General features: G+C 30.7%; 1 protein-coding gene across 1 annotated transcript; it reads right to left on the bottom strand.

Moving 5' to 3' along the window:
- Positions 1 to 5,549: 5,549 nt before the first annotated feature.
- Positions 5,550 to 16,726, bottom strand: LOC145320347 (uncharacterized). The gene is made up of 10 exons (XM_080162762.1): positions 16,591 to 16,726; positions 13,221 to 13,317; positions 12,654 to 12,720; positions 12,105 to 12,180; positions 9,797 to 9,862; positions 8,619 to 8,711; positions 8,398 to 8,490; positions 7,091 to 7,176; positions 6,440 to 6,511; positions 5,550 to 5,739 (listed from the first exon to the last, which is right to left on the bottom strand). The coding sequence occupies exons 1-10, from the start codon at positions 16,645 to 16,647 to the stop codon at positions 5,670 to 5,672; spliced, it is 777 nt and encodes a 258-aa protein (XP_080018888.1). The 5' UTR covers positions 16,648 to 16,726; the 3' UTR covers positions 5,550 to 5,669.
- Positions 16,727 to 17,862: the final 1,136 nt, after the last annotated feature.

Raw genomic sequence — 17,862 nt, 5'->3', positions numbered from 1 at the left:
TTCTCTTTTCTTGACTATAGTTCTAAACCTGTGATCGTGATAATAACCACGGCAACCAGAAAATAGGTCATTGCATGTCAAAAAGATTAAGAAATTATGTTTTATGATATTAGCATAATACAACCATGAGCGTTTTTTTATTTTTGAAGCCCTTGTTGCAGGAAGATTTTGTATTATAATCAAAGTAGAAAAAAACCTTCATTGAACAATAACTAAGCTTATACCAACAACGAAATTAATTCGAAAAAAATCACGACACATTTAGTCAACACATAATAGACTTGATGACCTTTTTATCTGTCCCCAAATATTATTTTAGATTTATTTCGCTTGTTGGTTATACCTTATTCCTGTTATCTTTCCGGACACTTACATAAATCAAAACTATGAATAATAGGAAAGAAAGGATAGGTCATTGATCTCTCAATGACCTATCCTTGGGCGGCCAATACTGCTGCAGTTATTAATTTCCATTAAACAAATTCCCTTGCACAGATAGTATGCTCAACTGGTCAATTATTGATATGATATCTAGTTGGGAGGTATAAACTAACTCTTATTTATTAGGGAAATGGAAGGACAACTATTTATATCCATAGATCATGCATTGATAGATAGAAAAATAGATGCTTAACCTAAAAAGCGTCGGTCGGACACTAAATAAAATAATGAGGTGGGATTAGTTTTTTTCCTATGTCTAACCCCCGCAGGGATCCTCAAACCTACATTTTGGTAAAAAAAAATTTAGAAAATTTAGAAAATAGTCCGATGCTGTGAGTATTGGTGCAAAAAATATGACGTAACAAAAAAAATTAGCCAATGAGAGGCCGTTATTGACCAATGGTAAAATTTATAGTGGCCTCTCATTGGCTAATTTTTTTTTGTTACGTCATATTTTTTGCACCAATACTCACATTATCTATAGTCCTAATCTTATTTGGAGGTATTACTCGTTTACTAGCCCCCACCTCCAACCCCTAACCCCCTTGAACTTCGTTTTAGTATACAGTATTAAATCTCTATGATATTTTTAAGATAGGTGATGTGTTTTATTTCTCTCTACTGTAATATAATATTTGCACTAAATCATATATTAACACATAACAATAACAATACTAAACTATGATTAAATATTTCTATTGTACGTACATACAGTAATTGGATTTATTGGAATTATTGGATGTTTAAGTGTCTGTGTGTTTCTTCTTTACACAAATTTTACATCCTTCGGACCGATTTGAGAAGTTTTTTTTTAACTTTCTTCAAAGAAGTTTTGACTTTTTAAAAAATACGGCATATTCCCTCAAAGTGAATATGTCAGGTTAGGTTATATTGGGAACTTGGTAGTCCAGCATGGTTTCGGCACCGCAGCCAAATTAGGCCCCGCAGCTGGTTAGGGTAGGGATCTTTATTACTCAAAAGGCACTTCGATAAAGGCACCAAAAGATAAAATATCAAATTGGCAATTCAGAATAAATGAAAAACTGAATAGTGCCAAGACATTTAAAAAAAAATATATTTTAGGCCTCTTGCGAGGTTTCGTTATTTTTATATTAAACTAGCGGCTATGCCCCTAGAGGGATTCAGGGGCACTTGGGTTAGAGGAGGAAGTGGAGTCGATCCATCACATTTCCAAATTTAACTTTAAAAAGAAGCTTTTCTTGATCAAAACAATTATGAACCTACCCAGGACCTATGAGAAGCTATATTGTAAAGAGAACCATTTGCGTTTAGCGAGATCCTTCGGTACAAACAGACAGACAGATATCATGTTACTATTTATAAGGATAAAAAAAGACGAAGAAAATAAACAGCAATTAATGAACAATTAATGAACATGTTGGGAAAAATATGATATTAATTGCTTAGTTTTGATCAGGATAGGTTAAGGAAGGCTAGAAGAATTCCCCAGGGTTACGACAGTGAAATGACTAGAAGGAATTTTCTGTCTCAAAAATCAAACTTAATGGTATGGGAGAGGGGGGGGGGGGTAAGTGGTTCATATAAAAGTTATAGCGAAAGCATTACCAATACTATATGTGCTTAAAATAATCCCTGTTCAAATACAAATAACATACTTATTGAATAAATATTGCTTCGTGCCATGTTTATTGGCAATAAACAAAATCCATTGACCAATTTAGATAGATATCTAAATATTTCTAAAGTAGCTCAGCTCTTTAACTTCTAACTTTTCCGTATTTACTTCCTAAATTTGCTTCGCTACTAACGCATAAAGTTTTTCTTGGTTTTATCACAGCTATATAACTTGGCAGAACTGTCAGCATAATTTGGAACACGACTATTTTTTGTGAATATTCCCTTATAACATTCCAACATAATGTACTTGGTCTTTCGGTCATACTTTGTCCATTTGTGCAATGTTTTGTTTGTGCTTTGTAACCTAGGGATATTGGCATCCTTGTTCATATATACCTTACAATAAAAGCAAGGCCAACTCATAAAATAAAGATATTTTTATTATTTTTCAAAGGTTGTAGTAAAATAAAAAGTAATAAGAAATGAAATACAAGGCCAATCATAATAAATAGTACAATTAATGTTTTATCAAAAACATTTGATGTTAAAAAAATATAAAAAGAAGAACTTGTAAAAAGAAATATCTTATTAAAAAACTGCTCTATATGATTGATGGGTTACAATGGATCTTATACCAGATTATTAAATACTCTAATAAACAGCGATGGACTACTTTTAGCGATTTTGAGCGGCCCAATTGCCCAAAAGAGGTTTAAGCGCCCAAAGGGGGTTTTAGGCAAATGTCGTAAAAAGCATTTTTTTTACTAACAGAAAAACACTTAAATGTCAATTTAGTATTTAATCAATATACATAAAACTTCTATAGTTGTACATTGTTATAAGATATAAATGTAGGGATAAGTCAATAGGAGCTAAATAAAATGGCCTTAGCTCTATTATTTACATTTAAACAATCCCTTTATGTGTCTTTCTTAGTTTGGGGAAGATTAATAATCATACCATTGACCAATCTCTGTAAATATCTTGAAACAAAAGGTCATTACAAACTATTTTTTATTGCAACTACAAATTGTTTCGTAATTCCTAAGGATTTTAAAGTATAAGACATTGGATGAAAGAGCCATTTACTAAATTACTAAAAACAATATTACCCTATTGTAAATTACAATTAATATAACGCCAACAAATAAAAGAATGTGTTTATTAACTTTAGGTAACAGTAAAAATTCAAGTCCTATGGCCCTTCCTGATTATTTAGTTGAACTATCGGTTGATTTGTAATGATAATCAGGGAGTAAGGGAGGGGACAATGGGCAATCAATTCAATTTAAGAGCGTTCGCTGAAAAGCAATGAAAACCAGATTTATCAAGAAAATATTACCAAAATTGTAAAGGGATCATGGTAACCTAATTTAGAACAAAATTAGAGAGAAAAAATCATTTACTTGAAAATTTAATTATCAATACATCACAATGTAGTAAACATTCTGTAATTAATCACTAGAAATATCTTGTTTAGGACTACCTCAACCCTTCTCATATATTTTTAACTGACACATAAATTCAAGCGGTTCTTAAATTGTTCAATACATAAATATCACAGTAGAGTTTCTATACATGAAATGACATTTTCTTGGGAAAAAATATTTGTTAAAACCAGCCATTATTAACAAATTTTTCTGTCTGCATATTCAAAACTAGCTTAGCTAGTTAGCGGGGCATTGATGCGCAAGTACCCAAAGTCAGTCAAAATCTGCTGTATTCGTGCACATTCCCTTTAAGCCAGTACCCAAAGTCTGAGACTCCTAAAAATTGAATATTTGATCCATTGTCCCCTCCCTTACTCCCTGAACGATAATTCAACCAATGAAAAGGGTAAGATTTCAAAAAGGATTCAAATTTATTTCCAAGCAAATAAATATGTTGGATGTTAGTATTATAGCCTTGATCGCCTTAAAAAAAGTAAGTTATATGATTCATGCAATTGAATATTTTTTTTTCACATAAAAATACCACAGCATTTTTTAAAGATTATAATCTTAACATTTTATCATATGTATAATAAAATGCACTATAGTAAAATAGTTTATCACAAACGAATATCATTTTATGAATTAAATAATAAATATAGCTGTTAATAGAATAAAATACAATTTTATTTTATTTCGGTAAATTTTTTAGATAGGTATGCATGTATAAATATTTAATACTGATTTTTATCAGGTTTTTCTGTAATAATAAAAACAGGAAATAAAAGATAACACATTTATACATACATTTTTAGTAGCGAAGCTAATCTATAATTTGTTCTGTCTGTCAGTTGTTTAGCACATAACACTATAAGAGAAATCTCATTTGCTGCTCAAGATACAAGGCTAATATTTTTGCAACTTATTGCTACAAATTACAAACATTAAAAATCTAAAATATTTCTTCACTAAATATCCACGTTTTTTTGTGCTTTGCTGCTTATTGATGTGATCTTCTAAATATTTATTTTACATAGAGTGATCAACACAGTTTAATTAAACATGTTATTTTTATTTGATAAGTCCAATACACAGTGTTTCATGTTAAATCTTCAGTTGGTTATAAATAAAAAGACATGATGCTTTAAAGGGTGAATATAGGTTCGATATGATTTGAGCTTATATCAAAGGTGCCATTACATAGCTTTAGAATATCTATGCCAAATTTAAAAATTTAAAAAATTCTTAAGTAGATTTTGCAATTTTCGTGTTGTCTTCAACATATAATAAATCAGATGGCCTACAAAATCATTTATTTTAGCCCTTTACAAGACTTTTTTTGACTAGTTTTCTTAAGTTTAATTTATTATTTTATAGGCATGCATCTTAAATGATAATTTAAATGTTTATTTTCTTTAATTATATACTATTTTATTCAAATTTTAAATAGCATTAAAAATTTTGCTTAATATTGCGTCATAAAGATAAATATTACAATTTTTTAAATTTATTTTCTCTACTAAGATTTTAGATTGATTCAAGATGAATACAATATGTTTATATAATAATATATAATATATTTACCCTGTGGAGGCCTCATAACACGAACACAAAAACACAAACATGATGCAACTTTTGGCAAAAAAAAAATAATATTTTAATTTTGAAATATTTTTTTAAAACTAGTTTTCAGCCCTCCCTTTTTCAATGTACTTTTACAAAATTATGTTATGAAAAATTTATTTGATCAAAAGTAAAAGTTGCAGCATCCTTTCTTTTTTCAAATCCTTTCGTCTTCATTATGACTATGATTGAACAAAAGCTTTATAATACAACCTTCCGACGCAGCCTTGTGTGATGCTGGGATGTTTGGATTTCTTAGGGAACCACACTAGTTACGCGAAATGACGTAATTATATCGACGAATCAGTTTGGTTTTTGGCTATAAACAGACTTATACAGTTAAATATGTCAATGTCTTTAAGTTATTTATAATCTATATAATTGCACGCTTGAAATAAGCTCAAATCATATCAAACCTATATTCGCCCTTTAATGAGCATAAGTTTTATACTGTTTATTAAAAACAAAAGATAATTTTTTTCCTACATTGAAGGTAAGGAATAAGTGGGGGGGGGGGGTGATTTTGCATAATAAAAGGGAAAGGTAGAGAAGTAACTCTATAGTTTAATGTTGTTGCTATACAGTATTTGCACTTCTAGTGCTTCGTCGTGAGCTACCACCATGTCTGTTAGAATCTCTACTCCTTCTGAAATTTAATATTTTAGTAAAACTTTAATAAAAAATTATTTTTTAAAAAAGTTGATGTAATCCTGAAGATCTTTATAGTATAAAAAATGACGTCCTACAATACAAATAACCAATAAAAGGCCAATACAATTACACAGACTAAATTACATATTGCAGGCCAGTATACATTTTAATTGACCAATTTAAGGCCAGTATGGCTTCATTTTTATAGGACCTATTAAAAGCTTCTGTAATTCTATGTGTTTGAGCAGCTTTTGTTACAATTTTGCAGCCAATCAAAAATGAATACAGAATCTTAAGATATTATCAAACTATCTATCATTCTTTCTGTCTGCTTCTATCATAAAAGTATACCTGGATTCTCCTTGTTGCTATTTATCCATTTATTAAATAGATATTACTAGAAAGCTATCTTAAATGCTTTTCTATATCTTACTATCCATTGTTCTATGTGTAATAGTACATAATAACTTGATAAACTAAAAACTGTTTTTTTTTTAATTCAGGGAGGGGAGGGACATTGGACTGTTAATTACACTGGTACCAAAGTTTTATCTTATTTGATGGCACAAAAAGTAGTTTATAGTTTCCAAACTTTCCAACTAATAGTTTTAGTTTGCAGATAAATAATTTTGTTTTTCTCAATTTATCGGCCATGTCTTATCTCTTAAAATCTCTGATATTATTGTATGTGTTACCTAGATTCACTCGACACAGTTTCAATTAAATCTTCTAGACTCTCCTTCTTATGTGATGAATCTTTATTTACCCTGCATAAATAAACAACTTTAAGAACATCCATAAAAACGAATATAAACAAATTAGAAAATTTGCCAATCGAACATTATCTAACAAAGAGTACCAGGGCTTTTAATAATAGACAAACAAAAACATAAAGATTTCAAATATCGAAGTATTTAATGTTTAAGTAAAGAGATGTATGAGTCACTAATAAAAACAGGTTTAAGATACTTTTTTCACATAAAAATATAAATCAATATACAATATATTCATGGATGTTCTTTCAATTATTATAGAGTTGAAACACTTTAAATAATACATTTTTTATAAAGAAAGGAATATTCTGACAATTTAAAAAAGAATTTCAGGACTTTTTGATATACGTATTTTCTACACTTACGTAGAAAAGTTTAATATCTTTATATTGCCTAAAAAAATGACGTCATATACAACAAATTACCAATGATAAGCCAATACACAGAATAAATTACTAATGGCAGGCCAGTATATATCTTCATTGACCAATGGTAGACCAGTAGGACGACATTTTTTAGAGGCTCTATAAATAGCTACAGAAAAGATTAAGATTTGGACAAATAAATGCTTACTTATAAAGTCCAGAATAGCAGGCAACAACTGCGCCCCTAGTCTGTTGTAACGCGTCTAAAACTTGAACATCTTGACCGGGAAGTAACTGAAATAATATTTGAATAGATTTTAAATACCAAGTAAGTTTAAGTTTAAGATTTTTTAAGTACTTAATTTCGATGAGTAATATATTTTGACACTACGGATTTACGCTGTTTGGGCACTTTCCGATGTGCCTACTGAGCAATGAATCCAGGGATCTAAAGGGATAAGGTAATCATCGATAAATTTATGTACATTTGTATAGATTTAACTGTGCATGGTTAAGAGTTGCAACTTTTCCGGGCCAAGGCATTTCCCCTTTTCGTCATTAGTTGTGTCACGGTTTGATCCTACAATCCCGACAACGAGCAAGTCGCGGGTTTTTTACTTAACGTTTCTATTGCACGTAAGGACCAAGTTATAGAGTAGTCACTCTTTAAGATATATGTTTCTATTTTTATTTCCTCATAAAATGCAGTGAAATTTAAAATTCAAATCTCGTTCTTTATTATATTGTAGGGATAGGAAAATGGATTATAAATGGTTGTTTCTTTAGATTATCTAAAATTATAAATACATAACATCATAAATATATTTATAATTTAGGGGTAGGGCTAAAACATTCAATAACCTATACCCTATATATCCATAACATTAAATGTCTTCAAAGCTATTTGAAACATATGCTACTTGCAATCTAAAACAAGGATTACAATACTCATAAAAACGAAGTTCAACAATAGTTATTTCTCGCATCGTACTATAAACAGCTTTACGCGGATATAGAATGCACGAGCTAAAAAAACTGGTTTTAATCTCATGATTGTACATTTTTATATTCGTAGAAAGCTGGATATAATTCTATGCTAGACTTAGTTTTTTTCGTATGGATGAGAACCGGTTCCTATTCACCGGATTCAAATGATTACGAGAAATCAAATTAACATTGTCAAACATTAATATGAAATCATACGGCGGTAGTTGAACGTACAAATAATGTCCTAATAAAAATCTATAAAAAGTGACTTGATGTCTGCTTGTGTGTGTTTATAGTGATATCTAGATAACCTCGGAACAGATACGGTTCTTCTTTACAGTGAAGCTTCTAAATGGTCCATGGAATGTTTAAAAATATTAGCAATCGCCCGTAAAAAAATTAACCACACCCCAATAACTTTGTTACTCTTTTGTTAAAAAGAGAAATTGAAAGTGGTGGGTCGACTTATTTACCCAAAAAGCCTCTAGAGACCTCTTGGGGCGGAGGCGCCTGTAACAAAGATAATACCTTTATATTGAGCAACGCAACGTAGGCAAACATATCTCTTGCCAGTGGAGAAATTTGTTTCAGAAATATCACATTTTGTAGATCTACATCTTCCTAAATAAACAAGGACACTTTCAATGAATATCTCACCCAAGAATCCCCCCCCCCCCCTCCTTTTAAATTCTATTCTGTAACCGACTAGAATCTTTGAAGGAAACCGCCGGAAAATTATATGATTTTACCTTTTGTAAAAGTGTTGTTAAAACATTGAGACTAATCCAGGTTTTCCAGCTCTTCTCAAATCCTTTGGCTGTTCGGGATCCTGGTTCTAATACCTTAAATTTACATGATGGAAGCTATAATACTCTTCAGTTAATAATATGCTTATCCTTGTTTAAATTGTACTAAAATGCGAACTGAATTTAATGGAATTAATTGTCTGTCTCTATAATTTTACTTAGGTCGACTTTTTCATTGATTGCAAGGAATCTTCATATTATTTTTATATTTTTAAGAATTAAGGTTAAAATTCCCGGGTCATGGAAAGAAAACGAAGTAGCGGGTTTCGTCGTATTTCACGGTTGCTATTCTCCTATTTCTAACCCCTGCAGGGGCTTTAACTCTGCGGGGTCTATGTACTAACCCTGCGGGGCAATCAATAAAACCTACAATAACCTCTAAAGAGCTACAGGGAAAATACGACGAAACCCGCTACTTCGTTTTCTTTTCATGCTCCAAATTCCATGGATATAAAACCCCTTCGCTGTTAATATGAACGTTTATGTACAATATTGTATAATGGGCTGTTTATTACACTAGTCCGCAATACTTTATAATAACATTTCTTATTCGTTGGCTTACCAACTTTGGAGATATTTTTTTAATTTTAATTTGTTGGTTCATTAAGTTCAGTGTTCAAACTTTTCCACCACTAATTGTAATCTATGTATCATTTTTAGAGATGTGAATTAATTTATTGACCATTGTCCTATTCCTGTAGATCCCTGGGTCTACAAATAACAAATATTAAAATTTGTTTTTTAGCTAAAAAATATGAAGATCTATTGCAATCATATCATTTATAAATTAGGCAGAGTAAATTAGGCAGAAAAAAAATCAAGATAAATAACCATTTGTTTTTCATATTATAAAAATAATAAGTTTTAAAAAATCTCTTATTTTTGAGTTTTTAAAGCGAGGCTTTTTTAGATTTTTACATAGAGTCAGGCCAGAATTATGGTTCTAGAAGTAAATTTAGGCATTTGTTTTATGGTTCATGTAACAATAAGCTAGTAAATATTATATCATTTAAACAATATTTCTGAAGTTTTATTTGAGAGTCCTAACTATGCCAAAGAACTGTTTTTAGTCCTAACTAAATAGTGGTATCCCACCTGTTTATGCACGGAAGCATTCTTACCTTGCAGCCAAGAAAAATGATGGCATTAGTATCATACTCATGTCTATCATCTGATGCTATATCAATCTAGATAGATAGATAAATAGGAGATAGTAAGTAATATGGATAGGTAGGTATATAAACGTTATAGATAACAAGGATGACAAGTCCAGACGGACATATTAAATAGATGCATAGAATTGCAGAGTAGAAATTTTCAATAATAATATTATATTTTTTCAAATATATAGGCATTTAATATTCTGTAATATAAAAACATTATATTCCACATTCCTACTCTTATTAACGGTGAAATCAAATAGAAATATGAATAACCTTCTTAACAGATAGATAAACGTGTACGTAGTTATATTAAGGTAATACAACTATTTCACTTTAGAGTAGCTGTGTTACTGGAAATTCCTGACCTTGAAGGTACCAGATCCAACATTAGATGGTAATATTCCTAGTATACATGTATAGGGAGTAGACAATGGGCTGTTTATTACACTAGTAACGTTTTAACAACTTTGGAGACTTTTATAAAATTTTGATTTGTTGGTTCATTAGCTCGAGTGTCCAAACGTTTCAACAACTATTTGTAATCTTCAGACGGGTAATTTTGTGTATCATCATTTTAAAATACATCAATGTAGCGGCCTTTGTGTTATCCCTTTAGATCCCTGATATATTCCTCTTAAGAAGATGGAACATAAGTTAATAACAAATGCTTTTCCAGAAACAAACCCACAAACTAATTTACTCTACCAAAGAAGGGAAGCTTTAAAGTATCTTTAGTTAATTTTTAAATAACGAATAAAAGGACTTTTAGATCAAGTTTAAACTCTTTTGAAATTACAATGCAAAAGGGTTTAACCCTTTACAGTCGGGCCCCTTGCCGCACCTTAATCGGTCGGGGGGCTAGAAGCTAGAAGAATTTTTTTTCTCCAGAAAATGTTTATCTTTATGTAAATTTTACATTAAAAATATCAAAATATAAATGTCAGCGGTCGCAGCTGTGCTTGGCAGCTGCCAGCCGCCGCAGTCGGCGGTCGGCGGGAAAACGTCGGCGGATCTTCATGAAATTTTAATACGTTATGTAGACATGTAAGAAAAGCAGGAGCCTTTTAAAGATTTCTGGAGACCTGGAGGATTAAGACCTGCAGGATCATACCTGGTACCTGAAAGTGACTTGAACACCTGTATTTTATATAAGAATGTACTACTAGAGGATTTTTTAGTATTTTGCTATGATAAAATGCTTTGTTTTAGTCAAAAAAAGATATTTTTGCTCTTTACCTGGATGACCCTGCCAGGTTTGCTGGCATCCTGTGCCCGCCAGGATGGAGATATTCAAAAAATTCCAACTCTCAGTTATGTGTCATACCCAGCAGTTTGGGCTCTTTATCTTTCACACACAGAAAATGAGATAGAAAAAACCGGACGGGGGGGCGTTCAACGCCCCCCCCCCCCGACCGTTAAGGGTTAATGTATGAAGTCATTTAATTTTTACAATTAAATATAAACGTTATTCTAATAATACCGTTTATTTTTTACAGTAACTAAAACATGCATTTGACTTCTGTTAATATAGTTGACACATTTTATTTGCACAACAATACATAATACATCAGTAGAGTCTTACTTCCATAAAAAAATAAAAGGTTTTTTTTATAAAAGTGTTGTGTAGTGTCCCATCATCACACACTTCAGACAACATAAATCTTCTGTTCTAACATCTGCTAGCACTTTTTATTAGTCAAACTATTCTAAAATTCACTTTGTCTGTCCGTTTGTTTGTGCGCAAGTAAACCTATGGGGGAAATGTGATTGTCTAAGCTGATATTCTTGATAGACTGTTGTTTATTTGTGAAGATTTTTCTTACCTAAGAGCATTCAGTAAACAATTTATTTGGTCTGTAAGTCTTTCAGTTAGGCTTCAAAGACAAATATATTTATTTTTAAGTAAGGTTTTGAGATAATTATGATAATTAATAAACACACATTTTCGTTTTTTGCTGTATAACAACTGAACATTTGCTTTGTACATCTCCTTGTTCGTTTGGCCATCAATGATTTTGATGTGCTTCACTACCTTTGGATGTTGTCATCCTTGTTACATCAAAATAATAAAAAAAATGCACGAAAGCTAAAGGTCAATATTTACTTAAATATTTAAAGATTTAAAGAGTACGATCCTAAATTAAAAGTTAGAATCATTATATTCAAAAAAAGATATTTGTAAGAGAAAGGGAAATAAACTGATGTATACCCCCGATTATGATAAACAACGATAGACCCTAATTATATAAGGAAAGAAAATGTATACCTGTTCTAATTCTAAGTAAACTGCCTGAGATAGAAACAGATCTGTTCCTCCAATGTTAACCTTCAACATTGCTTTTCTAAAATTAGCGAAAAGATAATTTTAAAGACCAAGCTTCAAATTCAGGAATAAGGTATAGCAAACAAGCAAAATATATATTAAATAATGTTTGAGGGTTAGATAAAAAAGGTCCGCATTACTCCTAGGCTTTGTTACAACTGTTTCAAACTTTAGAATGATTATCTGAGTTTTCTAATCAATAAATGATATGATAGAGTAATAATGTCCATTTTTAACCTTTTACGTTATGAGCCAACTTTCAGACTCATCAACTACAGAATTAATTGAAGAAAAAAGTATTTCTAGAAGTTTCGTGATTTCAGTCTATTTTTTGGTATCTAATTTTACATAAAATGATTTTCTTTTTGGTACTCATAAAAAGTGTAATTCTTGCTAGCTTAAATATTTTGGACTGGATCTTTTTTTAACAACAATTTAAATGATTAATCGCACCAAGACTTGGTATAGGTGGACGGAAAGATGAATTTATACCTGGGTTTTTCAACAATATCATCTATTTTGGAAGAGTCTGTACTTATGTGAAAAATCGGATATAAACCTGTAATAAAAATTGTAATTGTAAAATATTGTGGGATAAATTTTGTAGTAAAGCTTCGTGTTGATCTTTTTTTACAGCTTTAGAGGAGGGGGGTTAATCTGTCGCAATTACCTTAAGCTTTTACCCCTCAGGTTAAATACGAATCCACTATCCTATTAAATAAAGTAGTAAGGTTTTTTGTCTGAAGCTTAAGTGTTCGATATTTTTCTGTGTATCCCTTCCCCTTAACTACGAAGCCTCTAGGTGCTAGGGGCGCAGTCCCTAGTTAGATAACAATGTACACAATCTAAATATATCAAGAAAAGAAAAATTAGTTAGCATACGTGACGAGAATTATAAATTACATCCTTCGATTTGTCTTTGATTTTTGCTTTGTCTAACAAGAAAACAAAGCAATATATGGTCATTACACATAAAAATACAAATAGAATAAAAAAAACAAGGATTACACCATCTATCAATTGCAAAGCGTAGAAGTAGAATAATTGATACAATGTTACCTCCAATGGCATTGCCGCCATTTTTCTCTGTGCCCAGAAAATAAGCTCCTTGTTTGAACACAGAGGAATAAGACTTCATCTTCCTGATTATTGAGTCCTAAAATTATAAATTAATTGTTGTGTAGTGTTCTTGTAGTTGGCAGATCTATATTTAAGAGTGACTGCGCTCCTTCTTATATTTATTCTTTGTAAAAATGTCTATTAGGTTAAATATATCTGATTTGAATTTTGTATTTCCATTGAATTAGTGATTCCTTCCCTCAAAATATGTAAAGGAAGGGATGTGCTATTATTGTACTTAACCCGCCCTATAAATATTGTTGTATTAATGTTATTCAACCCTTCCCCTAAAATATATAAGAGAAAGGAGCCTATTGTTATCGCATTTGACCCAACCTTTATTGAAACCAAGGAACGTCCGTAGGTCGCGTCCGCAGCTTACGTCCATCACACTAGATTATCATGTATAGGGATGATTATTGATGGGAGTTATTATCATAGATGGGCTGTCAGACACAGTAATCTGTCCGACTTAAATTAAATTTTCTAGCAGACGAATATATTTTGTTTTTAATATAGTCCCCTATAACTAATTACAATAATACAAGAGACGAAATTTGTGCGGGGCTACTCATAACTCAGTACTCTATGTAATCAAACCTAACCTGACCTAAAGTTATAAACAAACAAAACTTCCTGACCCCTAAGTTTATTTTGAAATAAGGTAAGGGGTTTCTGTGATCAACTGAGCATATTGAGGGAAACTACTTATTTTGTTTAGATTTATTGCTTTATTTTATCTGTTTTTTTTTATTATTTTACAAGGGCTCGGGAGCCGATTTTTTTTGTGCAGCTCGGGCTGTAAGTATAGAGGTTGTCAGCCATTAATACTTTTACTACAGGACATTTAGTCGACATAAACCATTAAATTCAAATAAAACTTCTATGTTTGACAAATGAAATATTTTATCAACTACGCTTTAACCTGTGCATTTAATGAGGCCTAAAACAACATACGAAAATAAATTACTTTTCATATTTGTCTTTTACATTTTTACAGAGAAATCATAATTATATAATATACACATATATTCTAATAGCAAAGCTACCCTATGAGTGTCTGTATGTCCGTTAAGCTTTTGCAGATTTTTTTAGATATACTCTTATCCATTTTTTCCCTTTTCCTAACTTCTGTGACCATAAATATTCTTAAATTTATGGCGTGCGGTAGTGGTTTGCCAACAAACACAATCCCCCACCCCTATAATAATAAATAAATCTGGCCTTCCTCCCCTTTCCCCGTTTCAGATACATCACCCCCTGTCCTTGTTGAAACCCTGTGCACGCTTCTATTTTAAACTAACTAATTATAATTTTTGATCTTTCAAAACCATTTCAATTTAAAAAGAACAATTTTTGGTGTATTCAACTGCTCTACATATTTATGATTTTCTTAACAAAAATTACTTTTACTTTTAAATGAAATATTAATATATTTTTTATCCATTATTCAAATCGCAATTGAAGGTAACATAAAATTAAATAATTTATTACACATAAATGTAGTATAATTAAAATTCTTTAGCAAAAATATCATTATCATGACAAACATAATGTATTTTTTTATATTAAAATGTTGATGAGTTGGCACTCTATAACTAAAACTTGTAGGTACATCCGACATTTTTTCCATTTATTAATCGCTAAGGATACAGTTTTTTTTCAGGTTTCCTAAGAAATTATTGGACCAGAAACAAAAATTTGGAGAAAAAAAACACATTTATATTTAATTAACAAATATTTTTTAGGTGTCGTACATATGTATTCCTTTTTTTGAAAACTAAATAGGAGAATTAAAATTCAATTTCTATAACATCAATTTCGAAAATATTTGTGATCAAGTTGTTTTGCACTTTCCCACAAAGTGCCTTGTACAGCACTTATACCCCCCCCCCCCCCCCTCCTTTGTTTAGGTCAGATTAAATTTGGTTAGGTTATATTGTGTACTAATAGGCCTCTTAGTTAGGGCCCCCTGCAGGGGTTATGCAAAGGTAGAAAAAATACTAATTAACTCCCCCTAACATTATATTACTTTTTAAATGTGGGGGGAAGGGGGTAGTGCTCAAGAGGCATATTGAGTGTAAGCATCAGTGGTTTAGATGTAAAATTGTCCTAAACCAATAGTTGACCCAATTAAAATTAATTCAATTGTTTTTGCTTCCAAGTCTCAACAGTTTTTGCTCTGTTACTTTCCAAGTATTATTAAATGACTTGTCTACAAAAATTTTACAAACAACGTTAAAGCTTTTTTCTATAACTAACTTAACTGATATGTTTTCTCGGTAAAGGTATATTTATCTTAATATTTTTGTAAACCAAAGTTCAAAATTTAAACTTTTCTTGAATTCTTTCATACTCCATATGTTTTGATTCAGTAGTTTATCATTGTTAGTCAGACTATATCATAAGTAATCCTGGTATATAGTAGTAGGGGTTTTTGTCTGAAGCTTAAGATTTCGATAACTACTAAACCAGATGAGTTCTCAATTTATTGGAAACTTGATATTGGTCCTTGAATGGTTTAAGGTTATTTTTAAAAATTACATAAATCCCGGTGTGGTTTCAGGTTATTTTTCTGCCCTACCCTAACCTTAAATTATAGAGCCACTAGATGTTAGGGGCACAATCACTATTTGTTTATATTTTATTAACTTTAAACTAAATTGTGAATTTGGTAAAGTCTTTGTTTTTGTCTAATTTAATTGTATATTGTAATGAAAATGATGCGTCATAGTAAAATATTTTATGAACTATTTGTATTCATATTTGTAGGCTAAATTGTAAAATAAACTATCATAAATACAATTACTTACAAATGTGTATAAATATGTAATACAATAATATATAATTTCATAACTTACGATATATTTCAAGGTTCGACAGTCGCCAAATACAAAAAACCGCGAGTACCTTCCGATTATTAGAACAATTGATGAACAATCATTTACTTGTATACTACATACTAATATAAAAGAAACAAAATAATTTGTAACGTTGTATGATACAAGTAAAGAGTCCAGAAAAAAATATGTCTGAAGTTTTTGCAGCATTTTGTGGACTATAAAGAATTTTTTGTCGGCTGCCAAAGTAGATTGTAAAGTAAAAACTACTACATAATATTACTACTTATATTGATTGGACTCATTTTCCGTTTTTCTTTATTTTTGTACTTTTAGGAAAATCAGCAAACCCTTTTGAAAAGGTATAAATTATTTATAGACATTTAAAACCAATGTTAATCATTTTGTGGTATCGCTATCTGACGTGTGTAATTAAAAGTAAGATAATCAAGATAGAAAGATAACTGTACCTGATTTCTGTCAGTGTTCGGGTCACATAAGGTTAACAAGAGCTTTCTTCCCGACATTTTCAATCTCAATAATTCAACTATTTCTTTTAAAAAACAAGTTGAATACCTAGGACATTTTCAAATTATCACATATTCTAAAAAAACTTGCTTTAAACATTTAAATAATGTTTTGTCCTCCTACCTTAATCAATTGTCACAAAACCCCTTGCAACACTAAGTTATAATCCCGTTGTTATAAATTAGGTAGTCAAGTAGAAATTTCAAATTTTCTGTAAAACATTGGGTATAATTTGTTTGATAGTAGGAATAAATTATAATAGCATAAATAATTTGGAATTTTCATGTTTCTATCATCACAGTAACATGTTTAAAAAATCCCGCATCCCCTCGTCGTCGGGAACGTGATGGTGATTGCAGAGTATGTCCAAAGTTGACGTGGAGAGGACTTGTACCTGAAGATCCACTACGCCCCCTGTCATCATCATCATAAACTGGTTTAAATAAGAAATGACTCAATTTTTATTGCACATTATGAAACTCAGAATAATATCTAAATAACTCATTTACTTTCTAGATAGATAAATAAATAGATGGACGGATAGACTGATAAAATGCATTATGTCTACAATAAACAAAAATGTAAGGAATGAAGTCAAGGTTTTGCTAATGCTCCACCAATGTACTTCAAAAGGGGTGTTAAAACAAAACCTATTTTTTGGGAGGGGGGGGGGGGGGGGGTTGGAGCATGTAGTTTAGTTGTCACAAATAAAGAAGTGTACAAATTGTAAAAACATATTCTTAATATTATTTGTTAGTTAAGGCAAATTATTTCGGTCATATTGTCATTCATAAATTCAATGTAGCTATCAAATTACCTATTCTAATAGACCAACAATTGTTCCAAAGTAGCTATGATGTTAGACAATGTTTTATAGATGTTTTGCATGAATGCAAAAACTACAGTTTCGGACTGCTGAGCTTTGTTAGGCCTAAAAATGCATTATTTTGTCTTTACACTATGATTCATACATAAACAAGAATGTGAACTTCCTTAAAAGCGAAGCTCTTAAACGGTAGGACAAAAAAAACATTAACACTTGTAGAGTGTCAGAACTGAATAAGCAAAATATAAATATATAAGTTTAAACAAATTTAGTATAAATGTTGCAAAACTGCTGAAATACAGGATACTTTTTAAGGACTTATACTTATATTTATAGGATTAAAGAGAAGCTTAGTTAATAACAGTGTACTATGTTGTCCTAGGAATCA

This window comes from Acartia tonsa, chromosome 5 (assembly GCF_053477335.1).
Source record: "Acartia tonsa isolate MP-2025a chromosome 5, ASM5347733v1, whole genome shotgun sequence".
Classification (NCBI taxonomy): Eukaryota; Metazoa; Arthropoda; class Copepoda; order Calanoida; family Acartiidae; genus Acartia; species Acartia tonsa.
Note: the sequence above shows the minus strand (reverse complement) of the source record. Positions and strands in the feature narration are given on the sequence as shown.

Coding starts and splice junctions, on each gene's coding strand:
- LOC145320347 (XM_080162762.1), bottom strand. CDS start 16,647: ATGTCGGGAAGAAAGCTCTTGTTAACCTTATGTGACCCGAACACTGAC. Junction 13,318..16,590: donor CGAACACTGACAGAAATCAG/GTACAGTTATCT, acceptor TTATAATTTTAG/GACTCAATAATCAGGAAGAT. Junction 12,721..13,220: donor TGGCGGCAATGCCATTGGAG/GTAACATTGTAT, acceptor TTTTTATTACAG/GTTTATATCCGATTTTTCAC.